Raw genomic sequence first — 22,224 nt, forward strand, 5'->3', positions numbered from 1 at the left:
AGTGTAACATGCCTCTGACCTATAAAACGAAAACGTAACATGCACCTCGTATCTGCAATCAGCCTAAATAAGACTGCAGACTTTACCTTCACCGAAAATATTTGTTCGTCATCATCAGCTTGTTTTTATGTCCACTGCCAGGATGAAGGCCTCTCCCAGCACTCTCCAATTACCCCTGTCTTGCGCTAGCTGATTCCCACTTTTGCCTGCAAATTTCCTAATTTCTTCACCCCACATAATTTTCTGCTGTCCTCAATTGTGCTTCCCCTCTCTTGGCACCTATTCTGTAACTATAATGGTTCACTCTAATGCTGTACTAGCTACCTTTATGCTGCGTTTCCAGCAAGACTGTTCAACATAACAAACTGAAGTTTGCTGCACCTTTAAATGAAATGTTATACAAGGTTTCTATGAAAAGATATTGCGTCTAAAGCAATTAGAAATCTGCCCTATGCATTATATAGCCTGCCTAGCTCCATTTTTTTTCTCTGAATATCAACTAGAATATTGACTAACCCCCTTTGCTCTCTCATCCACACTGCTCTCTTCCTGCTTCTTAATGTTCTGCCTAACATTTTTCGTTCCATCGCCTTTTGCGGGGTCCTTAATTTGTTCTTGAAATTCTTTGTTAACCTCCATGTTCAAGCCTCGTATATTAGCACCAGTAGAATGCAATGATTGTACACTTTTCTTTTCGATGACAGCGGTAAGCTCCCACTCAGGATTTGGTAATGCCTGTAGGCACTCCAACCTTTTTTATTTTTCTGTACATTTTCTTACCATAACTTTGGTCCCCATCGAGTAATGGATCTTGATAAACGTACTCCTATGCAGACTGTAAAGGCTAAATGGCGATCATCAATTCTTGTTCCATTGCCAGGCTTTTAATCATTACCTTTATCTTCTGCGTATTAATCTTCCACCCTACTCTTACGCTCTCTCGGTTAAGGCCCTCAATCATTTGTTGCAATTCATGCCCAGTGTTGCTGAACTCCACCATGTCATCTGCAAACTTAAGGTTGTTGAGATATTTGCCGTTTATTCTCCTAAGCCTTCCCAGTGTAATAGCTTGAGCACTTCTTCTAAGAATGCAGTGAATAGCATTGGAGAAATTGTGTATCCTTGCCTGATGCCTTTCTTGATAGGTACCGTATTTATTCGCGTATAACCCGCACCAAAATGTGAAAAAACGCGTTTAAAAAGTGGGGGTGCGGGTTATCTGCGAATTTTTTCCTTGGGAGGGGGGGGGTCGGCTTCACCGCAATGTGCGGCGGCCTCCCCGTGTAGTCCGCCATCCCCATCGTCATCGACGCTTGTCAAGCCGATGAAGGGCCAACGAAAGGCCAGCATTGTTGAGCCTCGCGTTAGGCGCTGTTTAGTGTACTTACCCCAGTTTGCACTGTTTGCCTGCTTTGTTTTGGCATCATGAGTGCGACTCGACGGCAGTGTTTCACAGCGAAAGAGAAGCTAAAGATTATAGCCGCTGCCGAAGAAATCGGCAACAGAGCTGCTGCAAGACAGCATGACGTCGACGAGTCGTGCATTCGCGACTGGAGGAAGAAAAAAGAGAGTCTCGAAGCAACGAACCGGAACAGGCGAGCGTTTCGGGGTCCGAAGACTGGCGCGTACCCCCACCTCGAGACGCAGCTTGCGAAGTTCATTGAGGAGCAGAGAAGTCGTGGCCACGCTGTTTCGACTGAGATGGCGCAAATGGAAGCCCTGAAGTTGGCCCGGGAATTGAACATTCCACGTGAGTTTCGTGCAAGCCGTGGATGGCTTCAGCGCTTCATGCGAAGACATGGATTTTCTATGCGGCGGCGAACAACCATGTGCCAGCGGCTTCCTGAAGCCTACGAGGAAAAGTTGTTGAACTTTCAACGATATGTGATCGCACTTCGGAAGGAGCACAGCTATTTGCTGTCTCAGGTGGGAAATGCTGATCAAACACCTGTGTACTTTGAGATGCCGATGGACACGACCATGGAAAAAAAGGGCTCCAAATCAGTCAGCGTGCTGACCGGCGGAAATGCCAAGCTGCGCTGCACAGTCATGCTATGCGCTTTGGCTGACGGCACGAAACTGCGCCCGTATGTGATTTTCAAACGCAAGACGCTACCTAGCATTCCACTGCCCCCAGGAATCGTTGTGCGTGCGGAAGAAAATTCGTGGATGAACAGTGGCCTAGTCGGTGACTGGCTTCGAGTAATCTGGGAGCGAAGACCAGGTGCCTTGCTGGCACGCCGGTCGATGCTCGTACTAGATTCCTTCAGAGGCCACTGCACTGATGCGGTGAAGGCTCGCCTTGCCGAGACCAGCACCGACCTCGTCATAATACCTGGCGGCATGACGTCCATGCTACAGCCACTCGACGTGTGCCTGAACAAGCCGTTCAAGGCACACGTGAAGCGGCTGTATGCCCAGTGGATGGCCGACGGCATGTACGCCCTCACACCGACGGGACGCGTGCGAAGGCCTGATATTCCATTGCTGTGCCAGTGGATCGTGGATGCGTGGAAAGCGATACCGGCCGATTTGGTGCGCAAAAGCTTTAAAAAATGTGCGATCAGTAATAGTCTGGATGGTTCCGAGGACGACTACGTCTTTGAGAGTGGCGATGAAGCCTCGGATGGCAGTAGTGAGAGCGGCGTCGATTAAGAATCGGATAACCAGTGACGTGGTGGCGGTCGTTTGAATAAATGTTCTGAAAACGAAATGATCACTGAGTGTGAGTTGCATCTTTCTAGCGCTCATTTTTTTTTTTTTTCAGGTAAACGTGCGGGTTATACGCGAGTTTTTTTTTTGTTTTTTCCGCCGAGTTCAAAGTTAGGGGTGCGGGTTATACGCAGGGGCGGGTTATACGCGGGTAAATACGGTATTTGTCTGCTTCCCTTGTGGAGAAACAAGGTAGCAGTGGAATCTTCGTAGATATTTCCCAAGATATTCACATATGCCTTCTGTACTTCTTGATTACGCAGTGCTTCCATAACTGCTGGTATTTCTACTGAATCAAATGCCTTTTTATTTTTTTGATGAACTTTTACAATGAAAATGGCACATCACTGTCGCCATTAGTGCTTCATTGGACACACCAAGCACACAGGGGTGATATTCTCGAGTGATCACTTTGGAGATACAATAGAATTACATTAATTCAACCCTGATAGGACCAACCAAATTGATCAAATTATCTTGTGGGTCAAGTGAAATAAGATGTAGACAAAATGACAAAACTCACCGGTGATTCATTTTGCAGTATTTGCCCTATTCTATTTAGCCCCCGAACCAAATGCACGCCACTTTCTATGTGTTGTAATTAAAAAACTAGCATCGAAATGACTTTATAGGGGTATTACTCAAGTTCGTGCGTGCGCACCTGACCCTTCTCTGGATCGCACAGCGGCGGCGGAGCGGCAGTCGCTCACTAGCACTTCCGCAGCAGCCCTAACAGTCAGAGCTGTGACCCCTAACCCACGGTTCGCAGTGAGTTGCGACCACGGCGGGTTCAGGCCAGTGGGGACAGGGTGAGTCTCGACCTAAGGTGTTTATTCACCTTAGAGAACAAATATACCAACTGACAACAACAGCAACCACACATACAAATACAACACAAAACCACAGCGGTAGAGCATTCTGCACGTCTGGGGTGAAATAAACCGCACAGTGTGGGAACCACAAAAGAGGCTGATAAGAGTTCAGCTCATCCAGAGTGGATCCGCGCTCGAGCCCTGGGGCGGTCAGTCGCTCACAAAGGCCGAGCGTAGCAGGGGGACGGCGTGCGGCGGTCTCAGCGGTTGAATTGAGATGCGGCCTGTCGCAAGCTCCTCAGCCGAAAGACAACGGTGCATCGGGGGAATAGCGCTTCTCCCCGAGCGGCGGAGAGGGAGTCTCCCAAATTCCAAGAAAGGGAAAGGAGGGAACGGGGTGCCTTGGCTGCAGCGTCGCGGCCAGGCGCGAAAAGCAGCGGGAGCGGCGAAGGTGCCCTCTCCCCGCTACCCTCCGCGAGCGAGCACGTGATTATCGCGTGATAACCGCGTGGCCGCTCCGGAGATATCGGGATGTGCTTGCGATCCCCACAACTTTAAAGGGCCTAAACAATGTTCAAATCTAACACGCATCCCATTTCTTAGCTAAAAAATGGGCAAGGGCATAATATGTGTTGCACATCGGCGACCGGTTTCCTAAAGTCAGATTTGCCACAATGCATCTGAGTTGTGCAGTAAAGCATAGAAATGTCACAAAGACTTTTGGTTTTATATCCTAAATTCATTTTCATTTTCATTACCATCATCACAAGATGGCAACATAGTACGTTACCATCTTGTGATGGTGATGACGCAGTGAATACAGCTTTGGTTTCGTATCTGATTGTAACATGCTGGCAATGTTTGGATCCATATTTTCCAAAAAAAGTGTGCGTAAATGGAATAAATGATGCAGAAGGTATTCAGAAAGAAGTCAGGAGATTTCCCTTCAAAAATTAATTAGCAAAGTTACATACGACTACATGTTTAGCATGCCTATACTTGTAGTGATCTTAGAAAGCGTACTCCTCAATTGCATTTTTTTTTTCTGATTGTCAGAAATTTTATAGCTATGCTGTATAAACAAGCTCAAAATTGTGTCTTTTTGGGGTGGACATAGAGAATTCTTTCCCTTTGAGCATTGTTAGCTGCTAACGATGATTTTGAGCACTGTTCTTGAGCCTTTCCGTGGCACTGACAAGCTCACTACGCCATCTAACTTATAGTATAAGAACTACAGTTGGAGTTTTCTGTACAGTTTTCTTTCTTTCTTTTTTTCTTTGAAGAGGTTCACAAGACACGGTAGTCTGGAAGTGAAGATGGCCACTCCTGCAAACTCTGCACACGCTCTGAGAAATGCGGAATCTTGTGATTCCGCTGTGTCTGCAGTTTATCTTTTCAACAGGCAAAGCAGGAGTGAGTCGGAGGATGCTGCCCTTTCATTAGAATTTAATTCAGTGAGAGATGACGGTGGGTGCGCCACAAGTTTGGGCTCTTCCACCATCTCAAGCCATTCCGTTCCAGTCAGCTAAAATGAATCCATACCGGACGGAAATTGAAAAAATCCAACGTCCGCTAAATCCAGCAAAACATGACATTTCACTGCAACATTTGCAAATTTTCCCTGTGTTTTACATTATAAAACTGCTTTGCCACATAGCACACATAACTGCAGTCAAACTTCTATACAACGAAGTTGTACTTCTAGAGAAAGGCTTCGTTAAATTGCGAATTACATTAATTCGAAGTATCAGAGCAATAAAAACAACTTCACAAATTTCCAGAGCATTCCTGGTGGATATTATCTAGTTAGCACTTGCAAACAAATCACAAGAAGTTTGGGCCATAATAGTGTAGTTCTGAGTGCCAGCACGTGCGATGCAGATCATGCTGAGAGAAATGCATCGACATGGCTCACGGCGTCCGAGATATCCGTGCGTTGTGTCACGCGGTGCCGTAAATCTAGCACACCATGGTTGATTGCGTTTATTGCCAGCAGCCGGTGCCCACAAATTAAAAGCGAAGTGTAAGAAGATACAGATATTCGTCCTAAGCAACAATAAAAGAAGTCACAGCAAAGAGGCAACTGGGCAAAGTAATGTTCATAGAGCTATCAGTGTCACGAGCACTCGAGCAAACATGAACAGATCTCACTCAATGACCATGGACTCGCTGCCATGATGCAAGCGAGCACTTTGCACCGTGTCTCGGAGACTTGAGATTACGTGACCGCCAACACTAGGGATGCGGGAATGCAATGTGCATCAAGGCATGAAACGTTTCAGCTCACATCTTGCACTTGTTGGGAGGAGATCACCTTCACAAATGGTGCGTGGCTCGCGCATGGAAGCGCGTGTGCTAGGAAGAAAAGGCAGATAGGTGCTCGTTCCTGCCCCCGTGCATGCTTCGTCACATTATCACCGGACGTTCACTCCCTCCCCATCCCCCTTGCACACAAGAAATTGTCGGCTCTCATGTTTCTCAGAGTGTTGCGAGCGTCCGCGCGCCCCACAACCTCTGCAGCACGACACATCTACCCATGCGACAAAGGGTGCAGCAGTGCTTCCTGCCTACCAGGTCCAGGCGCACGTGCTTTTATGGCTTTTTTTCCACTCAAGCTTTTCATACAGAAAGATGCCTGAAACAACTTTTGCCTCAGCTGACATTTTTAGTTGTTTTGCTAGGTTTACTAGCCATACAGGCTCCAAGTGCATGCCTAACTCTTTCCTTACCGTGCCCATTGGGCATCGTTAGCCTGCTAACGATGGTTTGAAACGCTGCGTTCAAGACCTTGCGTGCTGCTCACGGGCACACTGCGCTATCAGACGTGAAGGAGGAGAACCACATGTCTGTTTTCTAAGCAGTTTGCTTTTTAGCCGCCAGGCTGTGATTTTCGAATGCGCTCCAAAATTTCGCGATCGTCAAAGTAGAAAGCAAAAATGGCTTCCTGCTACCGATAATTTCAAATGCCACGTTCGAGACTTTCTGCGCCACTCGTGGACAGACTGCACCATCAGATGTGAAGGAGAACTATATTTTTGTTTTCTAAGTAGTTGGGTTTTTTCCCGTCAGGCAGTAATTTTTGAACGCGCTCCAAAATTTTGCGATTGTCCAAGTAGAAAGCGAAAATGGCTGCCTCCACGAGCGGTGCGCACGCTTCGAAAGATCGCAGATCCCTTAATTCCGCTATGTCTGCGGCACATTTTATCGATGTCTGAAGCAGCAGCGGGTCTGTGGATGGTGCCTTTTCGTCGGACGTTGACTGAGAGCGACGACGATGCAGACCAGCCCGTAAAATTGCCAGCCGCAGCCTTGCACACACAGCCGTAGTTCTTGCAGTTAAATTTTTGTAGTGGAAGACTTGCCCAAGGAAAAAATTTTGATTTTTGGAGGTAGTGCCTAATATTTGCAATACATTTTGTATATCATCAGCAGCAGCAGCCTATTTTATGTCCACTACAGGACGAAGGCCTCTCCCTGCGGTCTCCAATTACCCTTGTTCTGCGCCGACCGTTTCCAACTAGCACCTGCGAATTTCTTAATTCATCACCCCACCTAGTCTCCTGCCGTCCTCGACTGCGATTCCCTCCTCTTGGCACCCATTCTGTAACCGTATTGGTCCACCGGTTATCTAACCTACGCATTACATGACCTGCCCAGCTCCATTTCTTTCTCTTAATGTCAATTAGAATATCAGCAATCCCTCTTGCTCTTTGATCCACACCACTCTCTTCCTGTCTCTTAACGTTATGCCTAGCATTCTTCGTTCCATCGCTCTTTGTGCGGTCCTTAACTTGTTTTCGAGCTTGTTTGTCAGTCTCCAAGTTTCTGCCTCATATGTCAGCACCGGTAGATTGCATTGATTGTGTTGTGTCCGTGATTAGTTCGGGTTTCGGTCCTCAGATGTGGACGGGTGCAGTGGCATAGTGGGAGTGTCCGGAACTACATGTGAATGTTCCCCACTGTGCCGATGGGTGGCACCACATCCCTGGCAAGCCCTGGAATGGGACAATCACGTGGACAGTGCGTTTGCGCCAAGTGATGTAGTGTGGTCGCCATCTCTCCGGCAAGGCGACGTTCTTTGAGTGTACTATGTGTGGAATAAAGTAATTCCCAGTACATAACATTGGCGACGAGGCGGATCACCCATGGTAGGGAAGCCCAGAGGGCATCGTGGAGCATCCAGTGAGTCATGGCTGAGCGCCAGCGTAATTTTTCTGCACGTTTGGAGGAGTTTACTGGCTCCAACTGGGCATCGTGGTTCGGCCGGCTACAGTTTTTCTTCGAGGCCAACGATGTGACTCACCCTGTCAAGCAACAAGCACACTTGCTTGCACTGTGCGGTGCTCAAATTTACGACGTGGTTAGTGCGCTGCTTCAACCGAAGACGCCCGACGAAGTGAGCTATGCCGAGATCGTGGCCGCACTTCAGGCACACTACGACCCTCGACCGTCCGAAGTCTACAGTCGTGCGATGTTCCAAAGGCGAGATCAGCTCCCAGGCGAGTCGGTGAACGACTACGTTGCCACTCTACGCAAGTTGGCTACGAACTGCAATTTCGGCAGGCAGCCAACAGCAACAACAGCTACGGTGACGCCAGTTGAGGGAATGGCATCACCAACACAGCAGGGAGCTACGGGCTGCAATCCAACGCTTCTGCGATTAGATGTGATGTTGCGCGATTGCTTCGTGTGTGGTCTCCGCGACCAGAATCTTCAACAGCGACTGTTTGCAGAGAAGGATCTGACTTTTTGCAAGGCTTATGATTTCGCTATTTGAGCGGAAAGCGCCGTCCAGCAGCAACAACAGATAAAAGCTGATCACGCAGAAATCAACAAGGCGGCTACGCGCGCCAGCAATAGTGCTTCGATTTCCAAGACGAATTCTCACCAAGGGACTCACCAAAGGACTGTGCGACGGTTCGCACAGTCCCAAGACGTGTAAGTTCATCACAACTATTTGCAATTACTGCCAGAAACAAGGGCACATTGCCAAGGCTTGTATTTCTAGGAAGAAGGCTGAGAAAAAGACATACCAACGTAGCATCTCCTTAGAAACTTCACGGACTGCGGAAGTGACTAACGAAACCAAACATGAGGTTTCAACGTTGCATGACCTCTGTGCAGTGGCAGACGGATTCAGCACCCCGAAGTTTACTCTGACGCTTACAGTGCACGGCAAACCTGTGACTTCTGAGCTCGACTCCGGTGCAGCGTGCACCATGGTTAGCAGAGACACATTTCAAACCATATGGCATGCACACCCACCCTCTCTGAGGCAGGACGACATACATCTGCGCACCTGGTCAAGTCAGCAACTGCAGGTTGTCACAGCGGCAACAGTAATGGTTCGTCACGAGAACACAGCTTGCAAGCTACCACTTCTCGTTGTCGAGGGCACTGGACGCAGCTTGTTGGGATGCAATTGGTTTGACAAGTTGGGCATCGAGCTTCACGGCATTCACCAGACAACGGAGGAAAGCAGTTTGACCGAGTTGCTACAGAAGCATGGAGACATTTCTCGTGAAGACACCACAGGACACACGGGTGCGTCAGTGAATCTGGAACTGAAGGAGGGGGCAAGCCCCAAATTTTTGAAGGCACGGCCTGTGCCCTTTGCCATGCGTGCATCAACAGAGGCACAGATTGACCATCGCTGATGGCTCCCCATTGTTACTGTTCACTTTGTGAAGCAATGAATGGAACAGGTGCGAAATGCCTGAGACAGGACGTGCCTAATTGTCATGCTCGTCAACATGAGAAGACTTGTCCGTCGTGTGTGGGCCACGGGATTATGCACCAGTGGAAATCCTACTTTCCTTTGTCCTATGTTCAGCCTTTTTATGCCAAAGAGTGGTTTCCTGCCGTGTTCCTTTGTGTGGCTTGACCTGACGTGATCTACGTTCAACCTTTCTATGCCAAAGAGTGGTTTTCTATGCCAAAGAGGTGTTTTTCTCTGTGTTCCTTTTCGGGGGTTGACCCAACGTGGCCTGCATTCAATCTTACTACGCCAAATAGCTGTTTCTCTCCGTGTTCCTCTGCTTGGGTTGACCCAACATGTCCTGACAAGGCCCACTACTAGGAAGCAAGAGTGAATAAGGTTGCCCGGATGGTGGAGGGTATAAGAAGGCCAGCAAGACGCCACGTGGAGTCCCATCTTCTCTGCCCTTGTGTACAGGTGCACGCATTCTGAATGTTCTTGTATTTTCCTTGGAGCCCACCGCTCAGCCGTAGCAATGCATTAAACCTCTGTTATTTGTTTTTACATCACCTCGTCTTCCCTGCTAAACCCTCTCCAATGGTCAACCTGGTTCGAGCTCCAAGCAGATGCTGTTGAAGGCCGCTGAAACCCTGTCCCCGTAATGACTGGTGGCAGCCTTAACACCACCAATATGATCATTATGCCTTCTACAGTTGGTTTTGAACCTGTAGCTGGCAGCACTTCCGCATGAGCAATGTAATGTTACCGTTCTTGCCGCTTTACTCTCTGCTCGCAATAATTTCACACACGAAGAAAACATGCTGATACTGGTGGTGCTGGTAGCTGCAATGTGAGCACGGCTGAGCCAATTCACTGTGCACCATCGGTCGCCATGCACTGCAGCTGAACTTGATTTGTATCAGAACTCTCATTGGTGCTAAACATATCACCATAGGCATGCTTTTTAATAAAATGGTCAATACACGTCACTTTACTCTAGTGGACATCATTTTTCCTGGAATAGAAGCTGCATAACCAATGTTTGTGCGGCCAGTCGCGGTTATGCGCCAATGTGTCGATGCGCTGTTTCTGCAGTAAACACATAGTGCTCACCATTTATGTTTGTTGTGAGATTGCATGATGAGTATCCTCATTTTCTTCCTTTTCCTTTTGTCACCGGGCAATGTCCAAGGCACCACGCACTGCTGGAAACCCAGTGGGCACTTGTGACCACACACTGCTGGGAACCCAGTGGGCACTTATGCGGCGTCTGGCACTAATGTTACACATAGCGCCCCCCAAAATATGCTTGTGTATAATTCCTGTACTAAAAACATATATATATTTTTATACAAGAAGCAATGCCATTCTCGCTTTCAATAAAAGCAAATGCACACGAATATTTTGCCGGAGAAACTGTAAAAATTATTGAAGCTGCGTGCAATCACCCGTGCCTGAATCCAATGTTGCTGTCACTCATACTCGTTGTTTTCACAAATAATAATAGAATTATAGGGCTATATTACAGCTTTTCTAGTTGAGGCGGCAATTAACCACGCAAGAATAACAATGGCCTTGAAACTTTTTTTCTTTTTTTCCTGGATTTACCCTCGCTGTAGCACCACTGGCCATTTCCTTCTGTTTGTATGACTAAACAATGCGAGCGATGTCTGCAAGGGGCTCTTTATGTCTGCTCGAAACTCCAGCGCTGGTTCCCCATATAACAAAATAAAGCAGCCCAAGAAGAGGCTTCGGTTGAGAAGAGATTGTTTGAGAAAAAAAATAACTTCGTGCTTCGCTTGTGAGCTTCAAACGCCATGCATGACAGCAAAATTTTGCTGAGATGTTCTCAGCAGTGTATGCTATCCACGTACTATGTTTTTCTAACAAGCTTGAGGGGAAGTTCAGGATCCCTTTAACAAGTTTTGGTCAATTTTACTCTACAATCTTGTTTTTAGCAATTAAAATGTTATATTAATGCATAGAACTTGTTAATAAAACTGTGCTTTAAAAGCTCATTTACTCTGCTTTATTTGTTGTGTATTGCATAAAATTTTAGTGTAATAGTTCCTTCAGAAAAAGAAAATTTATTGTGACCTACAAAAAATGACCATTTTCTCCCGGTAGGTAAAGAGTAAATGTCTGGTTTATGAAAGCTTGCAGTTGTTTGTTGTCACCAGTGGTCAAACAAGGGATTTCGCTGGAGCACACAAGGCCACTTCACTGTGTCAGGGTCACTTGTCATAGACATTGTTGATCACTTCAAGCCTCCGTCTCCCTGTGAACCTCTGTTTTGTTTTCATATCATAAGAAGCCAACAAACACTGGCACCAAGGACAACATAGGGGAAATTACTTGTGCTTAATAAATGAAATAAACGATAAATTCTCGAAGGTTGTAGGTTCGGTTCCCACCTGTAGCAAGTTGTTTTTTCATCCACTTTAATTTCCTTGAATTTATCGTTTCTTTATTTCATTTATTAAGCGTAAGTAATTTCCGCTATGTTGTCCTTGGTGTCAGTGTTTGTTGGCTTCTTATGATATGACTAATAAAGATCGGGCCCCTCGGTTAACCCCCTTTCTTCCTGTCTTGTTTGCAGTTGTTCATGAATCAAAGGCACATTCTCACCAGACATGTCATAGCAACAAATAAAAATTGTGTAGAAAGCCTCAACGATGATTGTCGCTGTAAGCGAATAGCTGTATAAATCAGTGTGAAGGTGTGCACATGACACTTGGCAACATTTTATTTCATAATATTTTTGTGCTCAATAAGTAAAACAGGCATGCACATGCACAGTTGAACCTTGCAAGGTGCTGCAAGCGTGAAGTCCATGGGTTTTATTTCCAGCTGCCTCTCCAGTTTCATGTTCTTTGTGTGGTTTCAACTGTTGTCGCATGGTCACTTCCCCCTGTGCATGTTCCCGTGCTTTCCTTCTCCCACCAGGTCTATGTGGCAACTGGATCGAGATTGCATATGGCACAAGTGCCGGCACAGTGCGGGTGATTGTGCAGCACCCGGAGACAGTGGGCCATGGTCCGCAGCTGTTCCAGACGTTCACCGTCCATCGCAGCCCTGTCACCCGTGTCGTCCTCTCCGAGAAATACCTAATCTCTGGTGAGTTGGCAGCTCTGCACGTTGGCTCAGTTGGCTCACATGAGGGCCCATCTGCTTAACCCTTTCTGTACCACAATATTATTCCGAATTCTGACCAAAAAATGATCAAATTATTTTTAAACACCTCAGTTGCCAACATATATTGCCATAATATACTCACTTTTACGTGTGCTGCCAGCTGCGAGAAGCACGACTAAGCACTGAGACGAAACATACTCATTCGTGGCGTTGCTAGAAACTGAAAAGTACCGTCGACAAGCTGAGCTCATCCTTGGCCGTTTTTACCAGGAAAGCGTGGACGAACCGAGCTTGTCTAAGGCACGGAAGTGGTTAACATTGTGATAGGCTGCATTATGCTGTGGTTAGAGAACTGGTACTGTGTCATTTTAATCATGTTGGTACTGTGTCATTATTAAAGCCAACAGTATGACAGAAACGAAGGTGAGGGCAAGCAGCGCAACCTACATTTCATTTCGGCATTGTAGTACATTTATAGCAAATACAAAATGCTTGAATGAGAAGAATAAAGGGATCTGAGGAGCTCCATTCTTTGTTACAACAATATGAAGAAAACAGGCAATGAAGCCGGGGTAAGGATAGGGGAAAATAATTGTCATACTTAATTGAAAAGTATAAATAATCAGGTAAAGGGAAATGACAGTGGACAAAGAGGTCACTTTCTGGAGGTGGGGACTGCACCAACATATTTCGCACTGTGCTGTGCTTTTCCAATACCCTTACACTTTCTTGAGTATTTGTGTACACTCTTAAAAAAGCTTGCACTCTTTGCGGCTTATTTTGTCCCACAACAATAATTGTCATCTGCCTTGCTAGCGTTTTCCTTTCTTGAACAGTCAGCGCTCGCTACTTTCCTGTTGAGAATGCTATGTCACGCTCATAATGCGCAAGCCGTTCGTGACTTGGAAGTATCGGGCTCACAACAATAAAAGGAAATGCAGGCAAGACAGATGACGATTATTTTTGTGCTACAAGGTAAGCCCCAAAGGGTGTAGATTATTTTAATAGTGTATGTGTACGAGATGAGCAATGGGAGTATAAGCCAGTGCCGCTTACAGCCAAGGCGGCAGATGGGGCACATCCTCATAGCTGCAGGTGTCGCAGGATGTGTAATTAACAGCCATCAGGGGGGTGCATTCTGTTAGAATTTTCCCAAGGGGTTTCCGCAGGGTCAATCCTGGGGACTGACCCAAGGGAACCCATATTTTCTATAGACGCTGAGGCAGCTGTAATTCTCGTCTACAGTCCACCTAGTAAACTGTCCATTTCAGCCTCAGCTGATTGGCTGGAGCACTACAAGCGAGAAGGAGATGGGCTGGGGATTGTCTCCCTTTCACTCCTATAGCTCCAGTCAATCACTGACAGTTTACTAGATGGACTCTTACAGAATACACCCTTGGTCACTGTCGAGACACCCAGCAACATCCACACACGCAAGTGTGATGGGTGCCTTCAAAGCTCATCTACATGAAGTAACTGTTTGAGGCACTTTGGATTCAAAGAGTGTTTCAGCACTCTGTTGCATTGACAAAAAAGAGTAGTTATGTAGTTTATGTGTAGTAGTGCTTGTAAATCTGCGTTGTTTGCTTGATGCATCTTTGTATGTCTACTTCCACATATTGTTTGGCAGTTAACGTCAGTATCAGCCCAGCCTTTGTTTTGCGCTTTTATTTCTATGACCTGCCTGTTTTACCACTGTTTGTCTTGAATGTGCAGAACTTTGGCACAAGGGAGGGTGACACCCTATACACACCCCATCCTTACATCATTACACCCCACAGCGTTACACAGGGTGCGTATCGTCTGGACAACTGGACACGCCTCTCTCCATGGTAATGAACGTGCTAATGCAGTAGCCCGAGAGCTCGCTAACCGGGCGCCATTGGAAGAGCTGTCCAACCCAGACGACGCACCGACAGAACCACTGAACTACACTGAAACTCTACAATATTACAGAGACACCAGGAGACACTTCCCTCCACCACATAATTCCCTTAATCGAGAAGATGCCGTCGCGTGGCGACAGCTTCAAACTAATTCATTTCCCTGCCTCTTTTATCTTCACCTCTTCCACCCCACACACTATCCCTCATACTGTCCCTATTGGGGAGCAAAGCCCACAGTATATCATTGCACCTGGGAGTGCCCGCACCCTCCGGGCTACTCCCCTATTCCTTCACCTTCCCCTTCCTCCTGGGAGACTGCGCTGACCAGCTCAGACCCGCAAGAGCAGCGACGGCTGATCCGGCGGGCACGCGGAGTGGCGCGAGCCAATGGGGCCCTGAACTAAGGGCTCCACCCTGCGAGGAAGTCGCCCAAACTCACGATAAATAATTGTTTTCTCTCTCTCTCTCTCTCTTGAATGTTAGTTTGCCCTTCAGCATGAAAAAGTTTGCTTCATGTGATTAGTACGACAATGTGGGATGACAACTTTCATGTGGTGAACAACAGAGCTAGGAACTATTAACAGACTGTGTTTAAGGGGACACTAAAGTGAAAACTTTGCCAATGTTGAACGCGGTTAAACCAAGTTTGTTGAGCGATAACACATTTTTGCTTGCTTTGGGAAAGGACACATATGCTGCTCGGTGCCGTCAGCAACTACCGCACCTACAATTGCACCACAGGACAACACACAAACGCTGCTCGGCTCGGCAGCAGCAGCAAGCGAATTGACCTTCATGCTGCGTCTCACTTCAACACGAACTAAGCATCGAAAGCACACCACATACGAAGCTACCAGCACTCAGCACTTTGTGCACATCACAGATCGCCTTCAAGATGTGGGTGCCCATGCGGCGTACACCGCAGCCACCCAGTAGTGGCAGGTAATGGGAGTCCTAGTTTGAGCTTGGCTGAGCTTGAAGGTTAGATTTACAGAACCAGGCATTTCCTGAGTTTGTACCTGTAGTAGTAGAGCTATTGCTCTAAATGTTATTTCACCTGTACCAGTGGACTACGTGTCTGCAACACCACTCGTACCTCAAGAAAAGGCTTGGCAAGCCAGAAAAGGGGCAAAAAGGGAAAAACGGGTGGTGACACCACTTTGATGTTCCCGTACCAGCTCACCATGATGCCGTCTCCTAGGGCCCAGTTAAATTAAAAGTGGATTACATTGTAAAAATTTAACATAGCAAGTTCAGGGAACTTGTACAGTGGAACCCCAATTATACGACTTTGAAAGGACCACACAAGACTGTCGTATAATGCGGGCATCATATAATAAAAAAACTAGGAATAGCAGTGACGCCGAGTCTTGCCCAAAAAATTGGGTACCTGTTGCCCGCAGCATGAACCTGCATTGCTACAAGGCAGGTAGAATAAATGATTTAAAAAAAATTACATTTAAGCATTGGATTAGAGGTGTGAGGAAATTTTTATTCTCACCTAAAAAAATATCAGTTATCTTTTTCTGGATGTTTGCCCAGCTGTGATGCATCAGCTTCCTCTGAGAGCTGCAACATCAAGTCACCAACATCGTCATGTGCACAAACAAACTGAATAATGTTGTAGATGCTGCAGAACACGTCTGCATAAGTCGGAATGAACGTAAAATTTGGAAACAAGTTCTCTTCACTTGTCGTCGTCTGAGGTGGAGACAGCTTTCCTTGGGCGATCCCATTCAGAGATAGTTTCCCTTTCGTAAAATTTCACATGTCTCGGCACCGCAACCGTTCCCGACAAGTGTTTTTGGCACTGTGTCAAGCTTGTTATCAGTGCCAAGAGCACTATCGGCCATATACTTAGCGGGGTCGGAGCCAGGATGAGCTGAATCTTGCGAAAGCAAAACTGCCTTTGTAAGTGATCCCACTATTTATTAATTGCGAGGTTCTCGAATCTGGCAGCCCCGTGTCAAGTACGTTCTTTATTTCGGGAAATCCTTGGTGCACGCACACACACACGCAGTCTGCGCTTCGTCCCACCGCACCGCATGCGGCTTGCTCTGCTGATTACTTCACTCACTCAGTTCTTTGTCGTGCGCTCCCTGCATGCCGAATGCGCACATACGCCTTCCATGTTCTCTCTTGTCCCTACACACCGTTGCCTACCGTCCCGTGCCTGCGACTCTACGCTACCTGGCGTTGAGTCGCAGGCACCCCCCTTTTATCCCTGTGGAGAGGGCTTCCAAGGCACATGATAAGGGCTCATCTGGCCTGCATTACCGAGGCCTTTCTGTTTCCCTGTAGCCGGGTCTCTGAGTCTGTAGGTTTGCGTTCAATGTGTGCAGTCACTCTAGATGGCCCTGTGCATCGAGGGGCAAACTTGGCTGTAAATCCAATGGCTGCCTTGCTTAGCGGGGGCGTGTCCCGGAGAACTAAGTCTCAAACCTGGAAGGTAGCTGGAGTGCGCTTTTCGTTACAATACTTTGCCTGGCTGGCTTTTGCCAAAGTTTGGTGGTCCTGTACAAAGGCCCAGGCACCTCGACGGTACACATCTATTTCAGCAGCTAGGGCATGAGGCGCAGTCGGGGGCAACTCGGTGACAGCGGCCTAAATGTGATGGCTCCACGGGTTCTGTAGTTCGCGCCCATAGCACAAGAAGGCAGGCATAAAGCCAGTAACTACACTTTCAGACGTGCACACTACAAACACCACTTCGGGCAGCCTTTTGTCGCAGTCCATGTGGGAAGTGCAGTGACCCATCAGGCATTGTTTAACCATTGCGTTGTGGCATTACACAGTCTGTCCTGCTGGTCTGTATGGGACTGTGTGGCTTTCCTTGATTCCCCAGTGCTGGAGAATGCCTTCCCACAGTTTGCTTATGGATGGTTTGCCATTGTTCCTAGAGATGGAGCTAGGCACACCATGCAGACAAGAAACATAGATCATTTTATCGATGATCAATTTGGAGGTAGGTGCACGGTAACGGGAAAAGCACCACAAACTTCGTGAACTTGTCCAGCACCACCAGGATGTACTTGTGGCACCGAGAGGTTGTGGGTAGTGGCCCAATAAGGTCCACAATTAGCTCCTGCATCGGGTGGGTGGCTCGTGAACTGTCCATCAGTCCTTTTGGTTTTTGCCGGTGATGTTTGAAAGCCTGGCACTGCTGGCAGCTGCGGATGTAACGGGAGGTATCGAAGCGGATACCGAGCCATGTGAACCGGCTCTTCACACGTTTCAAAGTTTTAAAAAAGCCTAAATGCCCACTTAGAGGGTGGTCATGCTCCATTTTCAGTGCCATGTCTCGTAAGTGTTGGGGAAGCCAGGCAACCTTACATTCATTGACCATGTACATAGGGATACCATTGTTTGAGATTTCGCTCTCATCAGCTAGGTCCTGTACCCTCTTGGACTCTTTAGCATCACCAGGTAGCAGGCTACACTTGCAGGCCACACAGTATTGCAGCAGCTGTAGAAGCAGTGGATCCTTGTGTTGTTTCTACTGAAACTTTGCAGTGTCGGTGAGTGGGGACACATCAGTCACATCAACAAGGGCTGCTAGTTCAACACGAATGGTTTTTTGTGGCTCTTGCACTTTGATTGGAAACCAGTCCTGCGCCAAACAAGGCTGAGCAGATTTGGCAGCAGGGATGGGGCACCTGCTTAGTGCATCCGCTGGGATGTTGGCCTGTACTTTGCAATACCTTATGGTACACTTGAACCCTTGTAATCTCAACACCTAACGTCGCACTTTGCTCGATGTCTGCTCAGTTTTAAACATTCAAGCCAATGATGCATGGTCACAATGCACCTCAAATGATGTGAATTCTACATCCGGTCGGAATCTATCGACAGCCCACACCACAGCGAGGCATTCCCATTCTCGGACAGTACAGTTCTTTTCAGCAGCGCTCTCGCATACACCTCTCGATTACTGCTTCACCAGTGAGCTGGCCAGCAACTAATAACCCGCTGCCATGTAGCCAGCAGGTTTGACACTAGCCAATTTAAGTTTAATTGCGATAGCAATTATATTGACACTCCAGGCACATTTTTGCCATCATCGTGATGTTTTGTATAGAGTCCAAGGGCAATAACACCGTCGCTGTGCATTGTATGTTGTGTGTACAAATGAAAGGCCGATGGCCACGGCTCAGTCTGGCGCACGCAAAGGAGAACAAACGCACCATCTTCCGTTGCGTGAAATGGGAGGAAGGGAGGAGGGGCAGCGTCGTGCTCCGGCAGCAACTGTGCATTTCGCGGCCGAACGCAAGGGAAACTGACAATCACAGCTCAATCTTGCGTGCCATATATGGAGGAAAGTGGGAAGCCAGCACGGGAAGGAGTGGGTGCGGCTTTGACTCCACTAACAAGTGCATACTTTGCACGACCGCGTGTGGTCGCACATGCCGTATCTTCGAAGAGATGTGCAGATGGCTCATACCTTTGTGCGTGCTGTGTTCTAGCCTTTCTTGCGTTGAAGTGATAGACGGCACGACGCTCACTTCGCTCGCTACTGCTGCCACACTTGCTCACACCAGCGCTTTAACAGCGAGTGTCCGCACTCATCGAGTGTGATGTGTTCACGTTTGCTTGTGTGCACTGACACTGTGCTTGTTAATTCAGTTAGTAAGTACTATCCTTACTACTACTACTATCCTTACTTCTACTATTCTTGCTTCGTATAGCTGTCTACTAATTTGCTATCACATTCGATGCTTCGCTCTTAGGTTGAAACTGAGCCTTTCTTTCTCATTGCAAAGCGAGCACAATGCAAAAGAAGGGGAAAAAGATAGAAGAACACACACAATGCTGTGTGTGGCCTTCTATCTTTGTCCCCTTCTTTTGTGTTGTGCTTGTTCTCTGAATATAACCAACATGTCCAAGCCTCTGCCCTTGACTGTTTTTTATCCTTGAGAGCTTCTGCAAAGTTCAACCCTTGCTACAACCACTGCACACATATGGGTGGTCGTGATGATGATGGCCATTAAAAGGCAACCACAAAGTCGTCCAGGTACACAAGCAATGCTGCGTCATGTGCTGTGCAAAATGCCTAAATAGAAAGGAGCAAAATGTCCCTGTATAGTTACTGCTGCACTCCCTTCCTTCCTCAGTGATGGTCGTGGTGATATGCCCTCTGCCGCTTTGTTTTGGTTGCATGCTAGTGCCGTTCTTTCATCACGTATTTATGGTGTTCTTTCTTTGTCATGCACAGGGGGCTTGTCCAAATTAACTGGTGCAAGAAGGCCTAATTAGCATCTTCAGAACATAATTACGATATTGTTAGTTAGGTGAAGATGCGGTAACACGATCAATCACGCACTTCAGCCAATTCATGTTCACAATTAAAGGCAGTTTCAACTGTGATTCATGTAACGAAGTGTACTTGCTTGATGTAGTACTTGCCACATGCAATACATAGACCAGACTGAAACACCTTTCAGGATCCATTTTAACTATCACAGATCGCATGCCAAATCCCAACTAAACCTACCACTCTAGAAACATGTTAACATGCCGGGCCACTCATTTAACAAAGTAACGATACTCGAATCAGGATTCCGAACCAGGCATGACCATGAGCTTCGCAAATCTTACCTTATTCATAAATTTAACACTGCTTCGTTTGGAATAGATGAAAACGAAGGAAAACAAACCTGTAACTTTAGATTAAGCACTTAACACACTTTGTAATACATATATGATTTCATCGCTCTCCCTCTTTTTTCTTTTCTTTCTTTTATTGCGCATGTGGCTTTTTCATGTATGCCATGGCTTGAAGTTGTACGCTTAACACCTCCATTTTAGATAATTCGAGGTTGCACTTAGAGCTGCCAAGTGCTGACATCATGCCTATGTATGTTGTAAGAGTTGAGGAGGACTTTGGGATTAAAACTGGAGGTTTATTTACAATATTTACAGTGAGACGACCAAGAAATTAACAGTCATAGAGTCGTTACGGGCCGGCAGCAACTCGGACGCTGCGGCTCGTGGCAAGAAGCTCGAAAGAGATGAATCAAGGAATGCTTCCGGTCTCTGGCTTTTAAGCCCTTCAGTGTCTCGAAGTCACGTCACGTTTGGCCAATCGGCGAGCCCGCTCAGGTGACGCCATTTTCGGCCAATCGGCGAGCCCGCTCAGGTGACATCATTTTCGGCCAATGGTAGGCGCCCGTGCGATTGTGTCACACCTGGCGGAGAGGGTCGATCCTTGGTCCCCAAATGTCGGAGTGCTTACTTCTCTCTGCGGTCTTGCCTTCCCGGTCTGCAACTACCGTGACAAAGGCGGACGGGGGGGTATTGCTGCCAGGGCTTCACGGTGCATTACACCCGTCTTGCCTCTTGGACTCACGTTACCTGGAACAGTGCCAGGCTCTCACTTCACTTTCGGGAGGAGTCAAGCAGTGAATAGCTCCAGATGCGGCGTACGAGGTGGGGGCCGCCAACTTGCTTGCACGTGCCGCACCTCAGGAATGTGGTATACGTACTTCTGCGCTCCTTAATTAGCTGTGGCGCGATTCAATGTAGTCTGGTGAACTTGAAGGAGGTTCAGGAAAAGGTCCCGTATCTAACAATGTGTATATGTACGTTGTTTTGTTTTCACTGCGCAGACTCGTAGTAACTGCTCGTACTTACCTGGGTGTCATGTTTGTATATTGTATCCTGAACGCATTTGCATTTCATTTTTTTCTGTATTCCAATATGTGTGTCATTGATAATGATTTATGATGTGCAGTGTAAGTTCTAGTCAGCGCAGATGGTGCACCCCCTGCTCTTGATACGGTGCTTTTAAAGCTGCGTATGAATCGTTCATGTGTTACTGTACTCTGACAAAGGCTGGTCCACCAGCCGAAAACGTTAAGTAAGCACATCTTGCTTTCAAAAAGTATGTTGTCTCTTTTCTGCATGTGTGTGAGTGTGTGCGCACGCGCACGTGTGTGTGTGTGTGTGTGTGTGTGTGTGTGTGTGTGTGTGTGTGTGTGTGTGTGTGTGTGTGTGTGTGTGTGTGTGTTTGTGTGTGAGCACGTGTGCAACAGCGTAATAAACTCTGTCGATGTACTGCGCTCGTTCAGTATACTTGTTTCTTTCTGTGTGACTTTGTATCAAGTCCATGTTGCAAACATGAATACGAGCTTGATAGGCCAATGAGCATTCTCTATCTTAATAAAGCTTTATCGTCATAATCATAAGCTAGAAAAGGAGGGGGAGGATTGAGGGCAAGGCTGCCTTGAATTTCCTGCGCCAGCTCATCATCATGTCATAGATTCGTATGCCATTTGTTCAGGCCAAGCTAAGTTTGTTTGTATGTGCTGTGCCCAAACACCTATGTAATACTTGTCTCGTGGGCTTCAGTATTTTGGAGTTGAAGTACCTAGATTAACAAATCGACACTTCGGCAAACCCAAGGCACAGCCACCACGCGTAATGCCTTGGCCGAGCATCAGTCTGCAGGTAAATAATAGTAGTAATAATTTCTATTTATTTTTATTGCGATAGCAATTATGTGGACACTCTAGACACATTTCTGCCATCGGCATTGCCATGGTGGTCCATATAAAGTTCAAGGGCGATAACATCATCGCCGCGCACCATATGCTGTATGTGCAAGTGAAAACGTGCGAGGGTGAGCCGACAATGGTGGCTCAATCTCGCACATGCAACGAAAGGAAGCGGGGAGGAAGCACAGCGTCTTCCGTCACGTGCAAGGCACCAAGGGCAGGGAGGAGGGTTCTACTTCAACCGCTGCTGCATATGGCGCAGTTGCACGGGTCCTATCTGAAAAAGTGATTTGCGATGAGACAAAGTGCACCGAGTGCCGATAGCTTCATGTGCACTGTGTTCTTGCCACTTAGTTCGTGTTGCTATGGTGTTGGGCTGCTGAGCACGAGGTCGCGGGATCGAATCCCGGCCACGGCGGCCGCATTTCGATGGGGGCGAAAGGCGAAAACACCCGTGTGCTTAGATTTAGGTGCACGTTAAAGAACCC

The 22,224-nt window shown here is 47.3% G+C and overlaps 1 protein-coding gene across 2 annotated transcripts in view; it reads left to right on the plus strand.

Annotated features, from left to right (window-relative positions):
• The window catches only part of LOC142568058 (SH3KBP1-binding protein 1-like), a 177,421-nt gene that overhangs the window by 89,264 nt on the left and 65,933 nt on the right, over window positions 1-22,224 (plus strand). For both annotated transcript variants that reach the window (XM_075678142.1, XM_075678143.1), the window contains exon 14: window positions 12,169-12,339. In XM_075678142.1, the coding sequence (XP_075534257.1) occupies window positions 12,169-12,339 (171 nt within the window). The remainder of the gene's footprint in view (window positions 1-12,168; window positions 12,340-22,224) is intronic.

This window comes from Dermacentor variabilis, unplaced genomic scaffold, assembly GCF_050947875.1.
Source record: "Dermacentor variabilis isolate Ectoservices unplaced genomic scaffold, ASM5094787v1 scaffold_16, whole genome shotgun sequence".
Classification (NCBI taxonomy): Eukaryota; Metazoa; Arthropoda; class Arachnida; order Ixodida; family Ixodidae; genus Dermacentor; species Dermacentor variabilis.